At 35.5% G+C, this 27,521-nt stretch overlaps 2 protein-coding genes across 2 annotated transcripts; one reads left to right on the top strand and one right to left on the bottom strand.

Annotated features, from left to right (window-relative positions):
* The first annotated feature begins 14,444 nt into the window (after nt 1–14,444).
* On the top strand, nt 14,445–17,613 carry LOC107963925 (receptor-like protein kinase HERK 1). The gene has a single exon (XM_016900478.2). The coding sequence runs from the start codon at nt 14,915–14,917 to the stop codon at nt 17,408–17,410; it is 2,496 nt and encodes an 831-aa protein (XP_016755967.1). The 5' UTR covers nt 14,445–14,914; the 3' UTR covers nt 17,411–17,613.
* Nucleotides 17,614–20,195: 2,582 nt separating this feature from the next.
* Nucleotides 20,196–21,006, bottom strand: LOC107887985 (uncharacterized). The gene has a single exon (XM_016812183.2). It carries the CDS (start codon nt 20,887–20,889, stop codon nt 20,455–20,457), a length of 435 nt encoding a protein of 144 aa, XP_016667672.1. The 5' UTR covers nt 20,890–21,006; the 3' UTR covers nt 20,196–20,454.
* Nucleotides 21,007–27,521: the final 6,515 nt, after the last annotated feature.

The raw sequence follows: 27,521 nt of genomic DNA, 5'->3' as shown, positions 1-27,521 counted from the left end.
AGGCGGGTGGGTACAACAGAGGCTCAATTGTGACCACTTGTCTGTAAACTTAATTTACTTTAAAAGTTTCCTTAATTTTCTAGTTTTTGAAAGTTTTATAATTTTGGGACTCTTTGGAGTTTGGGGTTTTATTTTTAGATTTGGATTTGATTTAAGTTTTCTTGCGACGTTCAACAAAACAATTTACAAAAACAACTGTTTTATGCAACTAATTGATTTCGAGAAAACATGCTCGATTTTTAAAATATAATGACTTAAAAACTTTCGCTGCAAATTATTGTTTTATTTGAAAGAGTAAACAATCGATGGTTTTCACTAATAAGTGTAACAACATGTTTTAAATAATGGGACCTTTTTTGGTAACAAAATAGATGATGCCTTCAATATGATAAGGTTGGATTTATAATTCTTTTCATAACATACCCAGATTCGACCATAACGTCTAGGCCGAGATTGGGGTGTTACAAATATGGTTGATGTTAGTTATAACACAAGGTGGTATGATTCCGGTTCTACAATCTATATATCAAATTCTTTATAAGTATTAAGAAACCTAAGGGAACCAGTGGGAGCTGAGCGACACATTTATTCAGGAAATAAGATGGATTCACATATGGAAGCAATTGGAATGTGTGGATTAGTGCTTAGGAATGGTTTTGTTTTAATTTTAGAAAAAAAAACTTGTTATATTCCCAGTTTTTCTAGAATTTAAGTTTCTATTTTAGGACTTGCACCCCTTGGATATTGTTTTAGTTTTTTAAATACTGGTTTCAGTTTATTTTTTAAATATGAACTTGTTGAAAATGGTGTTTTATTTTATGGCTTTCATTCTCTTAATTTGCAAAATAATGTCACTGATAATGTTATGCATGTTTAAACTAATATTAGACATTGTGTTATAAATGAATATTCATCTATTTTATGACATTGGAGATTAGGACACATCTCCATTGAAAGGATTAAGAGATTAGTAAATGATGGGGTACTCAGTAATTTAGATTTTACTGATTTCAATACTTGTATAGATTGCATTAAGGGCAAGTAAACAAAAAAGTCAAATAAAGGTGCCAAAAAAAGTTTGACCATATTAGAAATCATCCATTCTAGTATATGTTGCCTAGATATGGATGTGCAAAGTCAGAAATACTTCATCACTTTTATAGATGATTACTCATGATACATGTATCTCTACATGATTCAATACAAGAACAAAGCATTAGAAGTCTTTAAAGTTTTTAAGGCTAAAGTAAAGAAATAATGCGACAAGTAAATCAAGATTGTGAGAATCGATAGAGGTGGTGACTACATCAAGATTGTGAGAATCGATAGAAGTGGTGAGTATTATGGTAGATACACTAAGGATGGACAAATGTCACAGACTTAAAATTTTCACCTCACAATCTATGCAGCCTTAAGTAGTTTCTTTGCTCCCAAAAATGCCTAAGTTAGCCTATCTCCCACAACTGAGGATTCAATAGAATTCCTCCACAAAAATCAACATAAGTGAAAGTAACTCAAAGACAAATGAAGATGAACGAAGAACGAAATAAAAACAAAGCCACAGAAAACTAACACAAGAGAGAGAGAAATTTGAGTGAATGCTCTTAAGAGTTCTTATTGCTCAAAACTCAAGTAATTTACAATGAGGGGAGTGGCCTCTATTTATAGTTGAGCCTTTCCAAATTCAATGGTACAGACCAAAGTACATCAATGGCTACGATTAAAAGATATCTACAAATCAAATCTCTAATATTACAGAATCATATCTTCTAAGATTACATATCATATCTAAAATTGCATATCTTTAAAGATTATGTTTCCATATGTGTCAAGCTTTGTAGATGAACCTTTAATCTCTTCAAGCAACGGGCCAGTCCGATTAGGCGAAGTGACCTCATTAGAACTTGATGGATGGCATAAGCGTGCCATGGTTGTGGGCTCCCATGCGCAACCCATGACATTCTCCCCCAACAAATCTAATGACGCCCTCATCGCGTCTTCTGCATGAAACTGGTCTATCTTGTCTTGGAATTGCCACAAAGTTTCAGCGGGTTCCCAACTTGTCTAACTATTAGGAAATCCTTTCTATCGAACTAAGTATTCGTGTCGCTGTTGATGGTACTTTAGTTTGATCACACAGTCTGCCTCGATGTTTTTAACTTCTCGATCATAGGCGAACCTTACCCCCATTGGCACTCATTCAAACTTGCCTCGATTTGGGTCTTCTCCATCTTCATGAAATGGCTTAAGAATACTTACGTGGAACACTAAGTGGACTTTGAGCTTTGCAAGTAGCTTAAGCTGGTAGACCACTTTGCCTACCCTTTTCACAACTCGGAAAGGTCCTGCATACCGTCGCACAAGCTCATTGTGCAAACCATTTTGTCACAAATCAAGTGTAGTTTTGCAAGGACTGAGTCACCAACTTGAAATTGCACATCCCTTCGATTCTGATCTGCCCACTTCTTGTTGCGTTTACGTACCTTGTGTAGACAAGCTCTAGCTAAATTATTTTGCTTTTGCCTATCTCTCACAAATCGATAAGTTGATGGATTCAGTCAAGCATAACGAGTTGCAACAGTATTGGGTATAAGTGGCTGTTGCCCTGTTACTATCTCGAATGGACCCTGGTTTGTTACCTCACTTCGTTGTAAGTTGTACAAAAATTGTGCTACATCCAATAGCTTTGGCCGGTCCCTTTGTGTGGCACTCACATAGTGCCGAAGATACGTCTCCAACAATGCATTCACTCACTCTGTTTTCCTGTTGGTTTGCGGACTGTGTCACTCCCTCTAAAATTGGCCTATTAACTAGAACAACTTCATCCAAAATTAGTCTGTGAATCTCCCATCTCGATCATTGATGATAGATTGTAGTACTCTCTAATATTTCACATGTCTAAGGAACAATTGAGCTGCCTCCTTAGCAGGGCACTTCTTGGTTGCGGGGATAAATGTTGCGCACTTTGAAAACCTGTCCACCACAACAAAGATGCTTGCAAACCCACAATAAAGTCCATGGATAAACTCACTCTCATAGACGCTTTGAAATGGGCAAAGGTTGTAACAAACCGGTAGGAGTATTCAACTTGAAATTATCTTGTCGGCACACCCAACAAGTTTTCACATAGGTCTCCACATCATCACCCATGTGAGGCCAATAAAATTGATCCTCCAAGAGAGCCAAAATGCGGTGCATACCTGGATGACTAACCCATCTTGAATCATGACATTCCTTCATGGCTTCATTACGTAAATTCCCATGTTGAGGCACATATAGACATTACCCCCAAGTGTATAGCAATTCTCCCTCAAGACAAAATCGCCTCATTTTTTCTGTATTTAGCAAGCTCAATCAAATTCTTAGCTGTAGGATCGTGGGACAATACTTCTCGAATGTGCTCCAATAAGGGACCATCGGGTTGGCTTATCATTGTAAACTCTATTTTCAGCTAAGCACATCAGCCACAGTGTTGGCACTCATCGGCTTGTATTCCATGCTAAAATCAAACTCTGCTAAGAAACCTGCCAATAAGCCTACTTGGAGGACAACTTTTTCTAGGTTAGGAAATAACTATTTACAACATTATCAGTGAATAACACGAACCTAGAACCCAACAAATAGTGCCTCCATGTTTGCAAACAATGCACCACAGTAGTTATCTCTTTTTTTTGGACTGTGTATCTCCGCATCGTCTCATTAAGCTTTTGACTCTCGAAAGCAATTGTACGCCCATCTTGCATCAATACTCCCTCAATCACATAGTTTGAAGCATCCGTGTGTACCTCATATGCCTTTGAAAAGTCTAGTAAAGCAAGTACAGGCTCACCCGTTATTGCTTACTTTACTTAGTTAAAAGCTTTCTCGCACTGAGGATCCTAATTAAACACTTTACCCTTTTTCAACAAGTTCATCAAGGGTGCAATGATCTTGGAGTAGCCTTCAATGAAGCGTTGGTAGTAATTTGCTAACCTAAGGAAAGACTGCAACTCCGTCATCTTGGTTGGTGGCTCCCAATAGGCAATTGCTCGAACTTTGCTTGCATCCATTCAAATCGTGCCACCTCCCACAATATGGCCTAGAAATGGCACCTCTTGCTGGGCAATTGAGCATTTCTCCTCTTTGACATATAACTTATTTTCCCGCAAGGTTTGAAACACCACTCTCAAATTTCCCACATGCTCTTCAAGTGACTTACTATACACCACAATGTCATCAAGATAAACAACCACAAAACAATCTAAGAAGGGTTACAATACCTTATTCATTAGGGTGTAAAACATGGCCAAAGTATTTGTCAACTCGAACAGCATCACAAAGAATTGAAAAGACCCGTATCGAGTCACACAAATGGTCTTGGACTCATCCCCTTTAGCTACTCCCATTTGGTGGTACTTTAATCACAAATCCAACTTAGTAAACCATCTCGCGCTACCAAGTTGATCGAACAAATCTACAATAAGAGAAATGACATACCTATTCTTCACAGTTCTTCACAGTAATCTTGTTCAAGGCTCTATAATTGATGTACAATCTCAAAGATCATCATGCTTCTTTTGGAAAAACATCGGCATACCAAATGGGGCTTTAGATGGTTTAATAAACTCGGTATCTAAAAGCTCCATCAACTGCTTCCGCACTTCCTCCAACTCAAGCAGAGACATTCGATATGGAGCCCTAGCTGGTAGCTCAGTATTGGGTATCAACTCAATCTTGTGGTCCACCTCCCTCTTAGGTGGCAACTTTTTAGGTAACTCCATTAGCATTACATCTTGAAAGGATTTCAACAACTGGCTTACCTCCTATGGAATTTCCCCCACAAATTTCTCATCCAAATTGTCCTTCAAGGTGGCTAGATAGGAGACTTCCTCTCTACGCACTCTTTTGGTGAATTGGATTGCCAACTTTGTTTTTCCCTCCATGCTTTCTTTTCCTTCCATTCGCACCATACATTGATAGCTTGGATCGGAAATCACCATGTAATTACCAGAAAGACAAATACCCACAATAATCCGGTCAAGTAAGCTTAATCCAACTACAAAATCATAGCCATCAAGTAGGATTACCTTAATGGTTGCTTTGTCGGTCCACTCGCCAAGTTTGAGTTCCATCCATTTTGCCACACCCATTATGGGAATGCTTTTCGAGTTCATTGTTTTGACTCGACCCGAATCTTCTTCAACTTTGAGACCAAGTTCCTTCGCCATCTTTTCGAACATAATTAAATTGAACGCACCAGTATCAACAAGTGCATTCAATCCTCTGCCAGCCACGATGATATCCACAATAATATCACGGGGCTAGATCTTTCGTCTTGCGATCTGTGCGGCCTTAGGCGATCCGTTCATCCAAACTCACCTAAGTCAGCCTTTACTCAAGTGAAGATTCCTTTAGAAGTTCTCCAAGGCACCAATTTATATAGCGGAAGCGATTTATACCAAAAGAAGCAACAAAAGAATAACAGAAAGAACGCACACAATTTGTTTGAGTAAATGCTCTTAATATTCTCTTATTCAAAAAGAATAATGAAACAATGAATAGAGTGAGTACAAATGAGCGGAAGGCCCTTTATTTATAGTTGAGATACCCCAAAATCGACTGTCAAGATTACAATACATTGATGAAAAAGATTCATCCTATCTTTTAAATCACAAGATATGTCATATCAAATCTAATATAATTTTTACAAAATATGATTCTTTCAATCTTCTAAGATTTGTTACCAAAATAGCCTAATTTGCTATATCTTCATTATCGGGCCAACCATGCTTCAATCTGACAAGTTTCTCTAACAGTTTGCTGAATTGGGCGAGTTTCTGTGGCCTAAATGATCCCCACCTATACAATAGACCTCTATGGGATGCATTTGGTGCAATAGTCATGAACTTTGAACTGCGGCCCCTGACATTCTCCCCTACTCATTCTCGCAATGCCCTTGTTGCGAATTTCGAATGGCACTAACTTGACTCACCTCAGTGTCGTCTTGACGCCTTAGCTTTTCTATTTCTTTGGGACTTTTACCTTAGTTTACATTGCTTCTTAACTCAAACCGTCCTACTCGTTGCATTTACTCTAGTCAATTGTCCAACTTGCATCACTTTTTTTTCCTTGAAGTCTGATGCAACACCCACCTCTCCCATAGGTGGAAGCCTTGTTGATGACTCGGCCAACTCTGATGTTTCACTCAAATTGAGTCTCATTGGTCCCAGGTTCGCTGTTTTCATCGTAATTAGTTCCTCTAAGTTCGATGACAAACTCACATCTTCTTCGGGTAGAATCCTCTCCGATGACTCACCAAGCTCAAACGTTGCCTTTCCTTTGACTACGGTTTACTTTGGACAGTTCTGCAACTCATGCAAACCACGGCACAAGAAGAACTTTACTTGCTTCTTTTTCCTCTTCTTTGCCCTCTTGGCTTTGACTATTCCCTTACTCGAACTAAGCTTCTAAGGCTCCTTGTCTGCTCCATCCCCCCCTTAGATGACAAGCTTCTTCGGACACTTCTGCAACCTATGTGGACCATGATATAAGAAGCACTCCATTGACTTCTTTTCACTTTTGACCTCATTGACTTTGAAACCCCTTACACTGGAACCAAGTACCAAGACCTTACCTACCGACTTCTCCTTAAGTGTGGATTTATTCAGACATTTCTTCAACATGCGTGGATCGTTACAGAGAAAACATTTCAACTTGTCCCTTTTCCTGTTGGGTTTCTTCTTCCTAACTTGTGGTTTCTCATTACCACTATTGTTACTGATGTCATTGCCATCATTATCTTCCTTGTGATTCTTTTCACATACGCCCCTTTCTTCAAACTTAGAAGACCCAAGCTTGATCACGGATTCCATTACCGTTATGGCTTCCAATAACTTTTGGACACCTCTTTGTTCCACCTCGTGTAACACCTTGAAATATTTATTTCTGTTTCTATTAAATTTGACACAAATATCTGTCTACTTCAGTGGTTAAGTATTCTGGGTGTGTGTGGGAGGTCCCAAGTTCAAGCCCTGTCTTTAGCAAATTTTGGGTTTTTTTGGATTTAAACCCTATCCCTGTTCAATGGGCTTATATGAAATTATTTATAAACCATATCAAAATGAGCCTGCTGGTTCGAGTGGTAAGGATGTCAGGATGTTGGAGATCCTGTGTTCGAATCCCTACGTGAGCGTGGAAGTTATTTTTACTCGTTTGACCGAGAAAGTTTTACTCAAATAGGAATTCTGAGGAGGTTGAGTAGTGGGTTAGTGGAAAGAGTTCTAAGGGATTTGGGGGTTGTCAGGTTATGTTTTTTTCATCTTTTTTTTCTTTTTGCGAAAATTCTTTCTAACGTTCTGTTTCCCCACTATTTTACCAAAATTTTCCTTGAACTTCCCTTTTCCTTTTGTTTATTTCGTTTTCCTAATCATTTTTTTCTTTTTCTGCTTGAATTACTCTCGTATGGGTTTGGTAAGTTCTTTTCTTTTTCGTCGGAATTAAATAACAAGTGAAAAGGGTTTTGATCTTCCTTTTTCTGCAGTTGTTTGTGTAGGAAAAGGCATTGAGTAGTGAATTTCGCTTATTTTTGTTTAACAGTGTTAAAGGAGGTTTTTCATTGGTGGTAAGTCGAGTTTCTGTGAGTTCGATATTGTCAAAATTCGTTAATCAATTGCTAAACCATTGTTGAGTACTCTGGTTATAGGTTCTGGTGGTCTCAGGATTTCGTTAGCTACGAAAACTAACCAGGTGTGTACCCGAAATGCAGAAAATGAGATTCGGTAAAAGTTAAAAAACCTCATTGTCGATGCTACACCACCATATGGTAGGCTGTGTGGTAGGCTATGTATGATGACACAATTGTGTGATCGAAAAAAGCCAGGCCGTGCACAAAACACAACCGTGTGATGGCCAGAGTGTGGCCGTGTAAGCCACACAGGCTAGGCTAGATTGGGAGTATGGGCCACACAGGTTGTGACAACTAGGCCAGGCCGTGTGATCCACGCGGGCTAGGCTAATCTAGGCGTGTGGACCCATAATACTAAAATTTTCGAGGGGTCGCACGAGTCGTCCTAATCGACTGTGGGCCTACGTAAGGTCGGTAAATACTATCTAACCCTATAATCAAATGATCTGTTAGCCTGAAATATGGTTGTGAGCATATTTATGTTTGCTTATCTGTTATCTGTTTATGAAAGTATGTTAAGCATGATTTATCTGGTAATTCTGTATACATGTTCTGTTACTGTATTTTGGGTGGAATGATGTGTCTTGGAGGAAGTGTTCTGAAAGGCAGATTATGCCTAATATCTGGTAGCAGCTGCATTATATCTTATATGTGTCGCATCGGTACAACATGGTGTATAGGGTTGGGTGGGTGTTTTAAACCCCACATAGTGTGTAGGGGTGGTTAGAAATAGTGTGTAAAGGATGAGGGTAGGATTCTGATATCTAATTTACATATCTGTAACTGTATCTATATCTGACATAGCCTAGGCCGAATATAAATATGTCTGATTTTTGATATTCTATATGTGTACATGCTTAACTCTGCTAGGTTACACACTGAGTTTACATAAACTCACCCCTTTTCTATTTGTCTGTATAGGTAACTCACAGTCTTAGGCGGATTGGTGCAACGGAGGACTCGACGCTGACCACTCGCCAAAATTATTTTACTGGTTTTTGTTTTTATTTTAGTTTGGCGTTAATATTTGAAAGTTTGTATTTTTCTGGAACTCCCTGGACTATTTTAAACTGTTTGGCTTTGGTTTTATTTACTATTAATTATGTCGGTTTTCTAAACACAATAATTTTTTTTAAAGCTTCTACTACAAATACGTTTTATCTCTAAATGTTTAAATGAAAGAGAGCTTTGAAATTAATAATAGCGATAAGGGCTAAATGAACTGGAAAGGTTTTAACTCAACGACTACAGATTTTTAACCCATTTCATGTGACACTTCCGGACTCGGCCATAACGTTTAGGCTGGGTTTGGGGTGTTACACCTCCAGTTTGACCCACGGCTTTAATCATTCTGAAAAGCAAGCAATGTTTTTTTTCTCGATCACATCTGAAACTTAAAGCATGAGTTCCTTGAACTCTTGAACATACTCCCCCACTGTGCCCTGTTGCGTTATCCCTTGCAACTTTGCCTAAGCTTTTTCCTCAACAAATTCTGGGTAAAACTCTCCCTTCAATTCACATTGAAACTCTTGCCACGTCCCAATCTGACCTTACCTTTTATCTGTGGTCCTGCATTGCCACCATAAAAGCGCAATATCAGTAAGAAACATTGAAGCAGTGTTTACCTTAATTGCATCATCCTTGATGCCTTTGGCACAGAAGTAGTTTTCTATCTTCCACAAAAAATTGTCCACATCACATGCAGACTTTGTTCTCACAAACTCTTTCGGCTTCGGGACATCCTCATTATTGAGTGCTACACTTAAAAATCCTTCCTTCATGACTGCTCAACATAAGGCCACATTTCCCTCAAGCTCTTCTATTCTTGTGTTCAGAGCCATTGTTTCCTCCTTCAAAGCCATCACCATGGCCTCGAGAGCATCGTTCTTCTCCGTTAGCTTATCCCTGTGTGAATTAAATAGCCTGTTTACCTTATCCATGGTGGAATCAAAAGACATCTTTACTTAGTCTCTGGATTGCTCTTTCTAGTTGACTATGCGATCCTCAACTCCATCAAGTGACTCATTTACATACTCCATAGATCCCTTGAGTTTACCCACACGTTTCTCTACTACCGATAGCATATCCCTCAAAGGGACTGATCTTTTGGCCCACATTTGTTTGAACACTTCTTTCGACATCTCAACGATGCCTTCGAACCGATAGCTCCGATACCACTTGTCACGAGGCTAGATTTTTTGTGTTGCAATCTGTACGGTCTTAGGTGATTCGTTTGTCCAAACTCCCCTAAGTCAGCCTTTACTCAAGTAAGGATTCTTTTAGAAGTCCTCTAAGGCACCAACTTATATAGCGGAAGTGATTTATGCCAAAAGAAACAACAAAAGATCAACAAAACAAATGCACACAAGGTGTTTGAGTAAATGCTCTCAATATTCTCTCATTCATAAAGAATAATGAAACAATGAATGTAGTGAGTACATATGAGGGGGCTCTCTATTTAGAGTTGAACTGCCCCAAAATCGCCGGTCAAGATTACAATACATCGACGTACAAGATTCATCATATCCCTCAAATCATGGGATTTACAAGATATGTCATATTAAATCTAATCTAATTTTTAAAAGATATTATTTTATCAATATTCTAAGATTAGTTACAAAATAGCTTAAGTTGCTATATCTTCATTATTGGGTTAACCAGGCTTCAATCTGACAGGCTTCTCCAACAGCTTACCGAATCAGGTCAGTTTCTGCGGGCCAAATGATTCCTATCTACATAATAGACCTCTATCGGATGCATTTGGTGTGATGGTTACGGGCTTTAAACTGTGGCCTGTGACACAAGCACCTAGTCCATTTGAGAAGTTTTTTCAAGATAATGCTATAGTTGCCCAATACACTATGCCAGGCTCACCTGATCAAAATGGTGTTGCAGAAAGAAGAAACCAAAATTTAATGGACACGGTGCGAAGTATGTTTAGTAGCTTTAAGTTGCCTATGTCCTTATGGGTTGAAGCTCTCAAAATAGTTATGTATATATTAAACCGAGTTCCAACCAAGGCTGTCCCAAATACACATTTAAAGTTATTCAAAGGTTGGAAATCGATTTTGTGACATATACGCGTTTGAGAAAGCTCGTCTGAAGAGTTTATAATCCACAAGAAAAGAAACTGGGCCCAATGACCATTAGTGGGTATTTCATTGGATATACTGAAAGGTTCAAAGGTTAAAGATTCTATTGTCCATCACAAAACACTAGAATTATTGAATCTAGAAATGCAAAATTTCTTGAGAATGACTCAATCAATGGAAGTGAATTGTTTCAAGACACGATTCCCGTAGGTCAAATGTGCCCCAAATTTTTGATATTTTAATTGTGAGAATCTGTAGTAATTAAATTTCTATATCTGTGTTTCTGTGTGCTGTTATTATGTTTAAGGTTTGAAGTTCAAGTCACATCGTTAAAAGTTTTATCATTTTGAAACAATCTCTATCCATGTATTATATAGTTAAATTCAATTCAAAATAAGTTTATCTTAAGAATGAGCCTGCTAGTTCACCAGTTAAGCATCTATCTATATTCTGTCTAGTCCCGAGTTCAAATCCCTGAGTATGTGATAAGGAAATATTTTTGTTAAACGTCAGAAGGCTTGTTGGTGGTTAACTTAAATCCTCCTGACTAATTCTATTGTTCTTCTTTTTCTTTTTCGTTCTTTTCCTTGTTCTTTCTTTCTCCTTTTCTTTTTATATTTTTTTTATCTTTTTGCTTGCTTCGATACTTGATTCTGCGCTAATTGGGGACTCTTTCGTTGTTTGTCACATCGATTGTACGAGTTTTGTGTAAGTTCAGTCGTTATTTCTTTCTATTGCTGTGAGTTTCATCTTGTTATCATTATTTCTGGCGAGACGGGGTTGTAACTCGTTTTACCTGAATGCGATGTTTAAACTCGCGATTGGCTACTTTTTAGGCGAAGATCTCACGAGAGATGCTCTTCTATCGTGTTAATCCAATTTCCGCTGTTATGTGCAAGGTATGTGTGCGAAATTGAGTTGTGGGGTTTGTCGAAACCTTTGACATAATTTTTGACGATATATTGATCTTAGTGCTGAATTGAAAAGGATAGTGTAATTGATTCTTGGATGGTCATATTAGGTTCGAGAATACTTTTACTTTGTTCCGGCATCAAAACAACTTCAGGTGCATACTGAAAATATCTTTTTGTGCGAATTTCAGTGGCTAGAAAATGTGGCTGTTGATGCCACACGACTAAAGGCATGTGACCACACAAATTTAAGGATCATGTTGTCACTATAGGACTAGTGCCCACCTTGTAAATTTTTGTTGTAAGAACGATAATAAAGAAATTATGTTAAGTTCGATATTTTTTATATTTTATGAGCACATTAATTTGATTATTTCAAGAAAATTCCCTAAAGTTTGGACCTGGAATAAACGTTGGGTTTATTCATTAAGAAATTTGGGCTAAAGGACTGAGGCATGATATATTGTGATACATGGAAGATACTACTTAAATTCTAAAAGAAAATATTGCCATAATTTTAATATTATGTTTCGACTTTAAGTTTTCATGGGCAATACGAACCAAGTGGGAGAATGTTGGAACTTCGTATGGTTTGTGGGGTCATTCCAACGTTTTCCATGCCCTCTACTTTTGTTGCCCACTACTTTGTTTATGTGGTATTATGTGTGTGTGTGTGTGTGTGTGATAGTGGGATTGATGGTTTTTTATGGGGAACCACCATTATAAATACTAATTTAAAGGTCTTTCAGCACCAAAAACAAATTTTTGAAAATATTTCATCTTGTGAGGTTTTCGAGTGCTTAGAAGACTTTGGCAATTTTCAATTTTTGTATGGCTAAATTCGACGACCTTGTTGGTCGTTTAATGTGCTCGACAGCAGTGTAACAACATTTAGATTTTGGCATTTGATTCAAGTAATGGCTAGAGGTATTTATGTTCGATCTTTTCCGTTGCTTTATATTGTAAACCGTTTTTATGCTTACATAAATGTGTATGATTGAATCAAAATAAAATTTTCATATATACATTTGAACCACAATAAAAGTTTCAAGGTATAATCACACCAAATCAAAATTCATATATCAAATTGTACATTAAATTAAAATTCATGTATAATTTTAATTAATAATTAACACAAAATTCCCGATTTTCACTTAAAAATAAATAAAACCATTGGAGGAAAGCGTGTGACCTAAAATCACGGCGAAAATAAGTAAATGAAAGGAAATTAAGAAAGAAAGTATAGTTATATAAGAAGATGAGGCCAATTATATACTGACACATGAAATTAATATAAACAAGACTTTGAGAATCTTAACCTTTTTAATAAATTAAAATAAAAACTGTTAATCAAGTTGGAATGACAGCAGTTTTTTGTTAAGCTTATATCTATTTACAAATTATTATCTTTAATAAATAATTACCAGCCCACCACAGTCCACACTTTTCTTTTCATTTTATCCTTTCCTAATTTTGAATATTAATAATTTTTGGTAATATATATTTTTTGAATAATTTCATTAGAAGTTCTTTTTATATATATTTTTTGACATGATGTTTAGGATTATTTATATCTCTTTTTCAATCTATAAATAAGAGGATAATATGTTTTAATACATTTAAGCTCACATCCTTCTATATTGACAACAATATCCATACCAATGGAATGCGAAATATTGAATATTAAATTAAAACTACCTACGTGTCAACAAGCCAGCAATATTTTTTAACAATTTTAATTAATTTTTTATTTTTAAAATTTCTTATCAAAGCTTATTCGAAAAAATCGATTTCACTAAAATATTAATTATATGAATGAATTAGATTAATTTTGGGTATTATACTATCAGAAAATATAATTATTGATGAAATGGAATGAATAGGATTGAGACATTTTGTATCACTTAATAATTAAATGAATTGTTTTTTAGTTGAAATGGCAGAGTTTAAAATCTCAAAATTAATTTTATATTATGCTTAAACTATTCATTATTTTCTTAATTTCTATGTTTAGAAAATATAAGAAGGTTAAAGATGTTGGAACGCTCGTACTTTTAAGTTATTATAATAGCAATTATGCTAGTGGAACTAAATTAAAAATCATTTCGTCTTTGTGTCACTAAATAAATATATAAAGTTAGAATAAAAAAAAATTATTTCAATTTTATTGAGAATTAGAACAAATCAAATAATAATAAGTTGAGACTTGGGAGTAGAGTTGAAAAGAAAAACTGAGAAATTCAATTTATAAATTAAAAATTACAACGATTCAAATTGAATTAAATTATATTTTTATTTAATTTATTATTTTATATTTTAAATTATTGAATTAACTTTTAAAAAAATAAAAGATTGATAAAGTAGAATTTAATTCGATTTTAAAAAATAAAAAATTGCATAAAAATTGTAATTTTGTTTCTTTCAAACTGATTTAAAGCCGACCCAAGTACTTGTCAAATTTGCTTTTTTCTTTTCTTTTTAAATATGTAAGTGTCATTTTTGTGGTTATTTGTTAAGCTGTAATTGTTTTTTGGTTTGTTTAGAAAAGGTTAAATACACCAATTTCATTTCTTTTTTCTTAGAGGAATTTCATTTCTTATATATATATATATATATATATCTATATATCTTAATTCGATATCAGTGAAATTATTTAAACATTATTTTTTTAAGAACTAATATTAATATAGATTTATTGTTTTTATATAAAATATTTATGTGGTATTTAAACAAAATCCTTTCAACCAAAAAGAAATTAGATTGGCTTTATTTCGTTGTCATGTTTATATTTATTCATTTAGTTTCCCCTATTTATTTTTTATTTAAGAACATGAAACAAACAATAAAAAATTCTAGGAATCTGTCAATGTCCAAGGTTGTCACCCAGTTCAAACCAGCTTGTGCCTTGTGAGATTTCTGCAGTCTTATCTGTATTTTTTTTAAACTGCAATGGGAACTGTGTCAAATTTCCATTGAGGTGCATAAAATATTTCCATTTTTTGTTTTTGGTTCACTTAGTGGGGCTCCTCTCACCTCTCTCTCTCTCTCTCTCTCTCTCTCTTGGAGTTCATCTTCAAAGTTCCAAGGTTCCATCTTTTCATTTTGATTCAGTTCTCTTAATTGATTTCTGATTTCTGTTATGCTTTGGCATTGATCTTTAGTTGTTTCCATAAGAACCCTGGATCTTCAGCTCCTATTAAGTACGAAAAAGATCCAACCTTTATTGTTCGGCTAATAGTTTTGAAAAGATGGGTTGTAAATTATTTGGGTTTCTTTTCTGGGTTTCTTCAATCTTGTGTTTGCCATTGTTTGCTAGAGGGTTTACACCTGCAGACAATTACCTCATTGATTGTGGATCACTTACTAATACCACATTGGGTGATCGAGTTTTCATGGCTGATAACTTGGCCTCAAAGCTCCTTTCAGCATCAGGGAATATTGTTGGGAACACTTCTAAAGCTGTCACCTCCTCTGATGATTCTCCACTCTATCAAACGGTAAGGATCTTTACTGGTGTTTCTAAGTACACATTTCCAATTAGTCAACGAGGAAGACACTGGATTCGCCTTTATTTCTATCCATTTGTTCATGCTAGTTATAATATGAGTATGGCAAAATTCGATGTTTCCACTGAAAACCATGTTCTTCTTAGTAGCTTCAGTGTTCAATCTCTTGTTGTCAAAGAATTCTCTGTTAATGTAACCACCAATAGCCTTGCCATCACGTTCAGTCCTTCAGAGAATTCATTTGCTTTTGTAAATGCCCTGGAAGTTGTTTCAGTCCCTGATCAGCTCATCCCAGACTCCGCCGGCTTGGTTGAATCTTCAACCGGATTCCAAGGTCTAACGTGGCAGGCATTCGAGACGGTTGCTAGGATGAATATGGGGGGACCTACCGTCTCCTCCGAGAACGATACTCTTTCGCGAACATGGGTGCCTGATCAGCCTTTTCTTTTAGGAAAAAACCTTGCCACAAGTGTGTCAAAAATTAAAGCTGTCAAGTATGTTGATGGTGGTTCAACCCGAGAGATTGCTCCGAATACCATCTATGGTACCTGCACCAGGATGAACTCCATGAATGATTCCAATAGCAACTTCAATGTGACATGGGAATTCAATGTGGATCCTGGATTTCAGTACCTTGTTCGGTTTCACTTTTGCGATATTGTCAGCGAAGCTCTTAACCTGTTGTATTTCAATGTTTTTATCGACTCCTCAATAGTCGAGCGCGATTTTGATCTGAGTACGTACTTGGTTAACGTTTTGGCTGCTGCATACTATAAGGATTATGTCACAGGGCCAGCTACTAGCAATAAGATTCGAGTAAGCATCGGCCCTTCTAATATACATGGCACTTACCCAGATGCCATACTTAATGGGCTGGAAATCATGAAAATGAACAACTCTGATGGCAGCCTTTCTGGCTTGGGAACTGTCAACACTTCTAGTTCGAGTTCAAAGAAGAGAGTCGGTGCTATTGTTGGTGTGACCGCTGGGGTGGCTTGTGGAGTTTTGTTGGCTGGAGTTCTCTTTATGTATTGTAGGAAACGAAGACAATTATCACGTCAGAGGCTATCAAAGACATGGATTCCTTTCTCCATTAATGGGGGAACTTCCCACACTATGGGGAGCAAATACTCCAAAGGAACGACTACCAGTCTCATTTCTAATACGAACTATCATGTTCCATTTCTGGCTGTTCAAGAAGCCACTAACAACTTTGATGAAAGTTGGGTTATTGGGATTGGAGGATTCGGTAAGGTGTACAAGGGAGAACTGAATGATGGTACAAAAGTTGCTGTTAAAAGGGGGAATCCGCAATCTCAACAAGGACTTGCTGAGTTCCAGACTGAAATCGAGATGCTATCCCAGTTCCGTCACCGACATCTTGTTTCCTTGATAGGTTATTGTGATGAGAAGAACGAGATGATCTTGATTTACGAATATATGGAGAATGGGACGCTCAAGGGTCATCTCTACGGTTCAGGCCATCCAAGTTTAAGTTGGAAACAAAGGCTTGAAATATGCATTGGAGCAGCCAGAGGACTCCATTACCTTCACACAGGCTATGCAAAAGCAGTCATTCATCGTGATGTGAAGTCGGCAAATATCTTACTTGACGAGAATCTCATGGCCAAAGTTGCTGATTTTGGGCTGTCAAAGACAGGTCCTGAACTTGATCAGACCCATGTCAGCACGGCAGTTAAAGGAAGTTTTGGGTACCTTGACCCTGAGTATTTCAGAAGACAACAACTGACAGAGAAATCTGATGTGTATTCATTTGGTGTGGTCTTGTTTGAAGTTCTTTGTGCAAGACCAGTGATCGATCCCACTCTTCCAAGGGAAATGGTAAATCTAGCTGAATGGGCAATGAAATGGCAGAAGAAAGGACAGCTGGAGCAAATAATTGATCCTAGTCTCAAAGGAAACATCAGGCCTAATTCTCTAAGGAAGTTTGGAGAAACTGCCGAGAAATGTTTAGCTGATTTTGGTGTCGACAGGCCCTCCATGGGAGATGTTTTATGGAACCTGGAGTATGCTCTTCAACTTCAGGAGGCCGTTGTTCAAGGCGATCTCGAAGAAAACAGTACAAACATGATTGGTGAGCTTTCTCCACAAATCAACAATTTCAGTCAGCTTGATCCCACTGGTTCAGCAAAATTTGAGGTGTCAAGTGTGGATGACCTCTCCGGTGTTTCAATGAGTAAAGTGTTCTCACAGCTGGTGAAGTCTGAAGGAAGGTGATTTCGATGGGACCGAAAATCCAATGAATTAAGTTTCTCTTTTGACAATGCATACACTGTTTTATCTGATCCATTACAGCTTGCCAAATTTGAGTAGATAAACTGTTTTTCTTTTCTTTTCTTTATTTTGGTTAAAAAGGTGGGATTGTTTAAATTACTTTGGTTTTTTCGTTAGTAATGGTAGTATGTCATCTTGTCATCTTATACCATAATGTGATTTGTCTGGTTAGTCATCACTCATCAGACAAACAACTGCTCAAAATCATCTGTGTTCTAAAATGTTGTGAGGTCTTTCATGTACAGCAAGCTTCTGGGGTTCCTACTGAGCTTTAGGAAGATAAATGTGTGATATTTTATGACTTTTGCATGCAGAAAAAGTTTTAACTTTTTAATTTATTAAACATTTTTTTTGTCTCATTAAAAGGCAATATGGTCCAATCAATTATATTTTTATCATGCATGATTAACAACTAACTAAATTATGAAAAAAAAAAGATTTGAATATCAAATATAAGTTTTAGGTAGGATTGAGAAGCAAGCAATGGAAACTTTGTTTACTTCTTTCATTTTTACCTTTGTTGAAAGTAGTTTCCTGGTTTTGGTACATGGGCAAAGCCAAAAACTAGAGTTGAGTTGTCAAATCATAGCCTTGCTTTTGAAACTTGGTGAAAATTTCATACTTTTGTTGCAAGGAACTCAAGTACTCTGAGACCTACTCATGCAAACGTGATAAGATTTCTCATATTTAAAGAATGAAAATCATAATCATATAAGAACACATAAGCAACATTATTAGAACAGATTGCACCAACAGGCACAAATGATGATGGAGCATGAATGCACATGTACCAAATTTGCCACCAATTTTCTTGGATCTAGCCCAGCCTTGGAACTGTTGTAGGCTGGAAATGGGCAAAAGTCATTATGAAAGCCAGCCTGAAACAAGGGTTACATGATTCAGCAGGCAGGGTTTCTCTAGTTTCATGTTTATCTTTATTCTCCATTTATATAGAAGACAAAGAAAATACCAGTGTAAGAATCCTTTTCAGTATCTGACTGTCTGATCTGCGATATGTGTTGAACATAGGTGCCTGTACTCGAAAAAAAAAGAGTCGGAGGAACATAGGTTCTCTCTACTTTATTTAGAAACATTCACAGATTGTTTATATTTCATTACCTCATCTGCCACCTCCTCTGCTGTTTTTTTTTTTTGGTCCCACATCCCCATCAATACTATCCATTCATTGTCATTCTTGATTTTAATATATATTAGAAATATGCACATGTAGTTTTATTTATGGTGTTTTTCTTGTTTTTAAATGCTAAATTGGTCTTGGATAGTTGGATTTGAGAACATATGTAGCTGTCAGTTCTCTATAACAGCTTTACAATGAAAATGGAAGAATGCAACTTAGCCTAGAGCTACATCCGGCAGACATGATATATATGATACGAAAAAAAGAGAAGTAAAACACGATACGAACATGATACAAATATACGAATTTGTAGATTTTTCCAAGTTAACTAAAATCCACCTTTTCTTCCATCCTTTTCTCAGGAAATGTTGTACTAATAACAGTTTACCTGCTCTCACATCATCACCATAAGAAATTGCAATTATGTCACTGTCATCATGCTACTTGCTATATTTCTTTTGTGTTGCCTGTCCCACAATATTGTGGGGGCGAAAAAGAAAAAGTAAAGCCATAGGCAATCCCTGGAGATTTTGTAATAACTAATTTGTTCTTTATGCAAATAATTAGAAATATTATATACTTTAGTTTACCTACTTTAGTCTGCATCTCTTCACGCTAATTTTTAATTTGCATTTAACTCAAGCAACTTCATAGGTTAATAAGAAATCCCCCATAATGGGTAATTAATTATATAATAACAATCCAATGATGTTTTAGCATCATAAATCATTATAGATTAACCCAAGAAAACTTGCTTTGTAAGTACCAATACTCTCTTTTGGTCACTTTTACACTAAAATTAGCTTTCATGATTGTTTATTTGCATGATTGATCCTCAAACCTCTTTTACTTATTTGTCTTTTGGATTACTTCTTAACTCATAATACTCCCCAACTAGTGGTGTCACCTTTCTTTTCTTCTCACCCCTTTTAGGAGATGAAATAGTAAAGAAACATAGAAAGTTATGAGATTAAAACTCCATGCTCTACAAGGCTGATATCTACATATATGCTAATCCACATTCTTTAGTTACGAATTTAAAATCATATGCACTGTAAGCGAATGAGGTTTTGGCTTAATGGTAAAGTTCAAGTTCTAAGAATTTTGAGATCTGCCTATGTAAATCATGTGTAAATAAGTTAGTTTAAGTTGAGTTACAAAACTCTATGCACTATAAGCGAATGAAACCTGGGCTTAGTGGTAAAGTTGAAGCTATGAGAACTTTGAGATCTCAAATTTGAGTCCCACTAGTATAAATCATGTGTAAATAAGTTAATTTGAGTTGAGTTAGTTCTTAAATTCGATACTTGTGAAGGATTTTGATAGTAATTGTTTATGTAGTTGTAAATTGTAACTTTAATATATAATATCATAGTCCAGCAGATGTGATGAAAGCTTATCTAGAATGGGAGAACCAAGGTATAGAGAGTATCATTTTTGTTTTTGTTTTCTAGCTTAGTGAAACTCATTACATAATTAAAAAATTGGGGGGGGGGATAACAGAAAGTGCCGAGACAAACAAGAAATTTAACTTGCTGTTGTAGCCTGTATTCTGCTTCTGCCTGCTGTGCTTAGCTTCGCAATTGCAGATATGATCAGAAGCAGATAAAGACTTGAAATGTCAATAGCTAAGAGTTGTACAATGGTGGAAATGGATAAATTTCACAAATTATGATCTTTTTTTTCAACCAGATATATTAGCATATAGCCATTCCTTGGTAACAATGCTCTCTGCACTTCTTACCCTTAAGTCATTAACAAAGAAAAATATCATAAATTGAGGGGAAAAAAGAGGGTGGGAGGAGCCTTGAGGGCTGAAACTGATATATATAAAAAAAAAAAAAGATGATCAACCTCCATGGTCAGCCACATCAACCTTGGTGGTACAGAACAAAAGCCGGCGAAACACAGCCAACAAAGCAGCACAAGAGACCACTTTGGCCCTTTTGAGTGCCACACATTTCGTCTTCTTGGCAACATTTTGGGGTTTCTTTTGCCTACTAGGACTCTTCACTTTTTCCATCTTAACCGTGCCAAAACATTTTGTTTGTTCAGGCTCAGTTTGATGATCATCACTCCTATGAAACTTGTAGCTCCTCAGGTACATTTGCCTGCATGAAATGCTATCAACGACCGTAGGATGTGCATGGCCGCCACGGCTGCCACCGTTAGAGCTCAGTGACCTTACAAACTCAGCATCTGATTCCGGCCACTTGTAGGCATTGGTTGGCCTGATTGGGACCTTAATATCATATATGCAGGTTGAAATACAGGTTGAGGCCATTGAGTGTAGGATTCAAGGGTTTCAACTTTCAAGCGATAAATATGTATAAACTTTATTAAAAGGCTTTAAGACTGGTTCAAATGGAAGATAACGGAGATACAAGGGAGAAGCTTTCGTGTAGGGGAGTTATAAATTGGTTTTTTTCTTTCTTTAATGTGAAATATGTAATGATTTGGCATTATGTGGTGAGTGTATGCATGGAAGAAAACGTTGTCATTTTTGGGTCCTTGTATTTTTAATGTTCCTGAATCTATTCAGCCAAGGACTATGCTGATAAACAAAGTAATTTGGTTATAGTACTAACTGTAACTGACCTGGTGTCATTTCATTGTTCTATGTTCCAACATTGTAGCTTTTTGTACGGATAAAGACTTCAAAATTTCATAGACTCTATTTCTTATGTACTAAAAAAATCTTATTAGATAATTACGCTTGAAATTCAATTGAATATTATTCATCAAATTTTTACTCAATACAAGTAATAAATACTTAGAATCTTCCACATTTGATGTTTGTTATCTGGAATTTTTTGGTAGTTTATATTGTGTTTGTTTTTATTTTGGTCACTCTTTTTATTTGATCATTCAACTTTTAAATACACCAATTGATTGAGTTTTAGTTCGATTGGCATGAGCATTGTTGTCAATACAGAGGATGTGAGTGTTCAAGTGTGCTAAGGTGCATTACCCTCCTATTTATGAGTTGAAAATGGGTTATGGGTAGTGATACGAGTCACAAAAGCCCAAATTCTTGAAGGCGAGGCCCAATAAGCAAATTCCCAGCCCAATCAAGAAATCCATCCATACTTAGTTGAAAATCAGGCCAAATTGTCAAAGTGGCCCAAGTTGTAAAGTTTTATTTTTATTTTTATTTATTTATTTATTTATTTACTTAGTTTAAATTTTTATGTCAATATTCAGTCCAAGAGTCCCAGATAAAATGACCTTTGACCGAATTTCTATATTAAAATAATTAGGAGTTTTTTTTATTTTAGTTTTCTAATTAGATTAGGACTAGTTATAAGGCCTATTTAAAGGCATGGCTGTCCACCTTGTTAAACACTTATCATTATTATTAAAATTTCAGATTTGTTGAGAGCAGAATTTTCTTTGAGTTTTCTCCAAGATTTCTCTCTTGAGTTTTCTTTAGAAGTTGTTTTAACAATCTTGTGATTGTGGGAGCCATCTTCAACCTTCTTCTTGCCATTGATATTCTTTGGAGGGGAGATTAGAGCCGTTTGAAGGGAGTTGTGAGATCTTTCAAGATTTCAAGGCTTCTTAGGACTTATCTTTTAATTTCTTACTATCAATTCTTTCTTTATTTCTGCTTGTGCCGAATCTTTATCTAATTTATTTTCTGTTCTTATTGTGTTTTCAGCCTTTTTCTATCTTAAGGAATTAGCCCAAAAATCCCTAATTTCTAGGGTTCTTGTCGATTCATCCATACTCTTTTTGGGAGAAATTAGATTGCCGAAATTTGGGGAAAACTATCTGGGTGTTCAATTGGGCAGAATCGCAACCTCTTCTAGGGTTTCAAGATTCCTTATTAACACTTATTTCTATTCTCTATTTGATTCTTTACTGTTTTGGGGATTTTATTTCAGATCTGAAAATTCAAAAATCTAATCTTTTAATTTTCTGTTTCGTTTCAGATCTAATTGTTTAGGGTTTTCGTAGGAGTTTCTCGTGACTTGGCAACTCGATCTTGGTCCGCGCGCAACCCCATATCATTTGGTATCAGATTTTGGGCGTTTTGGGTGTTCTTGGTTGATTTCTAAACTGATCTCTATTTTTTAAATTACAAACAACAGTTTTACCCAGAAAAATTTTCGAAAAAAAATTCATTTGAGTGGGTAAACGTTTTCTGATTGATCTGAAATTTTACATACATATTTTTGGCACTGTTATTGAATATACAAAAATATTTCCCGCAAAAAATTAAGTCAAAAAAGTCAAAAAATTTGAAAAAAGATGAAATCCAATAAAAAAATTAAAAAAATATTCAGCGGGTTGAATTTGGTGCCCAAATGTTCCAGATCAAAAATTCAATATTTGAAGACATTCCAGATTTAATTTTGTGATTTTTTGAGATCGGGAACACCTCGAACTAAGTTGTCAAGTTACTCCGCAGTTTTTCGGGTTTTCTGTTTTCAACAATTTTTATTGATTCTTAGCTGTAGGTTTTCATTTGTTTGTTTTTTATTCTCCCTTTACAATATCTAACACCTTCTTGTTTTTTGTGTTAGTAGGATTTAAACGTGTGCCCAATTCTTCCTCGGTGCAACACGAATCAATTGGTGTCTCGTCAGTTTTTGGCATCCTAGTGCAAATTAGGATTCTTTGGTAGTTTGGTTCACACTCTCTAATTGGTTGATATAAACTCTGATAAAGAACTCACAAGATTGAATTCGACCTCATTGAGAATTTGATTTTTCTTTTTGAGTGATTAATGGTGAGGTTTGCTAACTTTTATTTTTGAGTGTTGAGTGTTTATTTTTTACAGGTTTTGAAGATGTCTAAAGGTGATAATAATGATGCACTTATGAAAGTCCAACAACAGTTAGACAGACATACTACTGCAATCACACAAATAAATGCTACACTTCAAGCATTGAATACTACTTTGAATGAGGTACGAGTGAATCAAAAACATCAATATCGAGATCCAATTAAGGAAGATAGGGATAACCAGCCCCATAGGTGCAACCCTCAACGTGTCCCTAGAATGGATGATGATTGTCATGATCATGGACAATCATCTTTGGCAAAACCAAAGAGCGAGCAGCAACGAGAACATCTCTTTCATACTCGCTGCCACGTACAAGGTAAGCTTTGTAGAGTTATTATTGATGGTGAAAGTTGCTCGAACATAGCCAGCACGACGATGGTGGAAAAGCTTTGCTTAACCACTACCAAGCATCCACAACCTTATCAACTACAAGGGCTTAGCAACGAAGGCCAATTTAGGGTCACTCAACAAGTGCGCATCGCCTTTTCTATCGGTAAGTATCAAGACGAAGTTGTGTGCGACGTAATGCCTATTCAAGCCTGCCATTTGTTGCTAGGAGAACCGTGGCAACTGGATCGAAAAGTCACTCACGATGGTCGTACCAATAGGTATTCTTTCAAGCATCAAGGAAAGAAACTCACCTTAGTGCCGCTCACTCTGGAACAAGTCCATGAGGACCAAATCAAACTGAAAAATTCTGTTAAAACAAGTGAGGAAAAAGAGAAAGAGAATGAAAAAGAGCAAAAAGAGATTGAGAGTGAAAAAGAAATTGAAGAAAGAAGAGAAAATGAATTAGAAAAAGAAACAAAAGAAAAAGACGTGGAAAGGGTAGTGAGGAATGTTTCCACTAACCAAGATATGAATTTTTCTTGTGTTGCTACTTTTCAGGTTCCCGAAAGATCGAAAGATAACTTTCAACTTCAATACCTCTCAAGTGAAAGACGCTTTCATACGATCAACTTAGGCAAAGATGAAATCACACTACATGATCCCGAAGGTAAGCGAAGTAAGGAAATTTTAGAAACCGAGTCCAGTGCAGATTTGAAAATTATTGATAAAACTTTTGGTGACTTAGTTCTTAAAAGATCCCCTCATTTTGATCTGATTAATTGTTACTCTTCGATTGTGGTTGATAAAGTCATTACGAAAAGAAGCGTGATTTGTTATTCTCTTGATTTACCTTGTGTAAAATCCTCGAATTTGTCCAAATCTGTTTTGGAGAATAAGGTAACGAAATTTTCCAAATTTGTTTTCAATTTATATTCGTGCCTTAAACAGTTTATGTGGTTGTACATGAAGTTTGAGTTCCATTTGACAAAGGTTAACTCAACAACGGAGATTCGACTACACTATGCCCCCGATGAGCGAAGGTTTGTTTTAAATGAAAAAGGTAAAATCGACCCTTATTCTTCTGCTTATCGAGGTAAGATGCTTGAAACCTTTGAAACACTTTTGTACTCCTCGGATAGTGATAAAGATCGTGTTGATGAACACTTAGATCGAAACGTGCTTGACTGTCCTATTTTATTTATTGATGATCTATCTGTTTTAATGGTTGATAAAAAGATTCTTGTTTTTGATAATGCATGTGTGAGTGAATCTATAGACCGTCGATTAATGCATGGTATGATTATGCAACTCTGTGAACCATGTGAATCTTTTCAAATACCTACTTGTGACGATTATGATTACCATTTGATTTATTACTCGCAATTTATTCATGGTTTGTGGGAACAATATGAGACGACTGAATGCCTTAAAACATGTCCATCTTTGTTTCAAATATTTGACGAGGCAGTGGTGAGTAAATTAGATTGTTTGCATGGTAATCTAAATCTGTCCATTCACATACGTTATACATGTTCTGTTATGCTTATGATTGGACTACAAGCTTGTTTCCGTTGCTATTTACTATCTCATGGCTATTCTTTTCAGTGGACTCAATTGCCATTAGTCCCGTTCGATAGAGGAAAGTCGAGTTCATTTGATTTTTCAGATTCGAGGACGAATCTTTTTGAGGAAGGGGGGAATGATACGAGTCACAAAAGCCCAAATTCTTGAAGGCGAGGCCCAATAAGCAAATTCCCAGCCCAATCAAGAAATCCATCCATACTTAGTTGAAAATCAGGCCAAATTGTCAAAGTGGCCCAAGTTGTAAAGTTTTATTTTTATATTTATTTATTTATTTATTTATTTACTTAGTTTAAATTTTTATGTCAATATTCAGTCCAAGAGTCCCAGATAAAATGACCTTTGACCGAATTTCCATATTAAAATAATTAGGAGTTTTTTTTATTTTAGTTTTCTAATTAGATTAGGACTAGTTATAAGGCCTATTTAAAGGCATGGTTGTCCACATTGTTAAACACTTATCATTATTATTAAAATTTCAGATTTGTTGAGAGCAGAATTTTCTTTGAGTTTTCTCCAAGATTTCTCTCTTGAGTTTTCTTTAGAAGTTGTTTTAACAATCTTGTGATTGTGGGAGCCATCTTCAACCTTCTTCTTGCCATTGATATTCTTTGGAGGGGAGATTAGAGCCGTTTGAAGGGAGTTGTGAGATCTTTCGAGATTTCAAGGCTTCTTAGGACTTATCTTTTAATTTCTTACTATCAATTCTTTCTTTATTTCTGCTTGTGCCGAATCTTTATCTAATTTATTTTCTGTTCTTATTGTGTTTTCAGCCTTTTTCTATCTTAAGGAATTAGCCCAAAAATCCCCAATTTCTAGGGTTCTTGCCAATTCATCCATAATCTTTTTGGGAGAAATTAGATTGCCGAAATTTGGGGAAAACTATCTGGGTGTTCAATTGGGCAGAATCGCAACCTCTTCTAGGGTTTCAAGATTCCTTATTAACACTTATTTCTATTCTCTATTTGATTCTTTACTGTTTTGGGGATTTTATTTCAGATCTGAAAATTCAAAAATCTAATCTTTTAATTTTCTGTTTCGTTTCAGATCTAATTGTTTAGGGTTTTCGTAGGAGTTTCTCGTGACTTGGCAACTCGATCTTGGTCCGCGCGCAACCCTGTATCAGGTAGTTTTAGTTCTTGTCTTAAAAAAGAATAGATAGTATCAAAAACTACAATGAAAATCTTAAAAAAAAAACTTTTAAATCCATATTTTCCACAATTGAATTTTTTTCTTAATTTTTTTTATTTCCTATCCTTTTCTTCATTTTCTCTCTTACAACCCAAAAATCTTAGGCACCATCTTCCTTAAAAATGTTGTTGTTACTTCCATTGAATCACTGTCGTTGAGCTCAACAGTAAAAAGACATCCCACAAACAGGCTATATTAATTGCATAATTAAGAGATCAAAGCATGAAAACTCTAAAGTTTTGGAAGTGACCTCACAATTTTTTAGGGTAGTGTTAGAGTTCACATAGACTTTAGCTGATGTAGTTAGGTAGTTAGCAAGAAGTTGTTAATATAGCTAATATTTGTTGAAGAGTTAGGGCCAGTTCTTCATTGCTTTTCAAAAGCATTTCTGGCTTCAAAAGCACTTCTGGAAGAAAAGCTGTGCAGAACAAGCTGCTTTTGGCTGAAATTTTTAGCTTTTCAGAAGTGCTTTTGAAAAGCACTTCTGAAAAGGAGAAGCTAAAATTTTTAGCTTTTCCTCTCCCAAAAGCACTTTTAGTGATTAATTACTTTTTCACCCCTCCAATAACATAGTACTTTCCATTTTTTTTCTTGATACTTAATTACAAATATGTTAAAATCATTAATTAAAAATAAAAAAATATTTTTAAAAATACTAATTACAAATATTTAATAGTTATATTTAAATATTTAAAATATAGTTTATATATTCTAATTAATTTTTATAAATAATTAATATTTATTACTTAAAATATTTAAAATTTATATTTTATATATTAAAATATTAACAAGAAGTTATAATAAATTTTTTATATTCTTACTAAAATATAATAATATTAACTAATTTAAATATTATTTAAATACATATTTGTTACTTGATAATAACATGTCTAAAATGGACATTTTATTTCCCAAAAGCACTTTTTGACAATAATACTAAATACTCAAATTTTAAACTAAACTTTTCAAAGGCACTTATTAAAGAGCAGTTATCCTAGTTTTCTATAAATATTATATGTACA

The sequence above is a fragment of the Gossypium hirsutum genome, chromosome A03 (genome assembly GCF_007990345.1).
Source record: "Gossypium hirsutum isolate 1008001.06 chromosome A03, Gossypium_hirsutum_v2.1, whole genome shotgun sequence".
Lineage (NCBI taxonomy): Eukaryota > Viridiplantae > Streptophyta > Magnoliopsida > Malvales > Malvaceae > Gossypium > Gossypium hirsutum.
The sequence above is the reverse complement of the archived record's forward strand: the minus strand, read 5'-3'. Positions and strand labels throughout refer to the sequence as shown.

Bases quoted from the DNA above. Each gene is read 5' to 3' on its own strand.
- LOC107887985 (XM_016812183.2), bottom strand. From the start codon at position 20,889: ATGGCCTCAACCTGTATTTCAACCTGCATATATGATATTAAGGTCCCA.
- LOC107963925 (XM_016900478.2), top strand. From the start codon at position 14,915: ATGGGTTGTAAATTATTTGGGTTTCTTTTCTGGGTTTCTTCAATCTTG.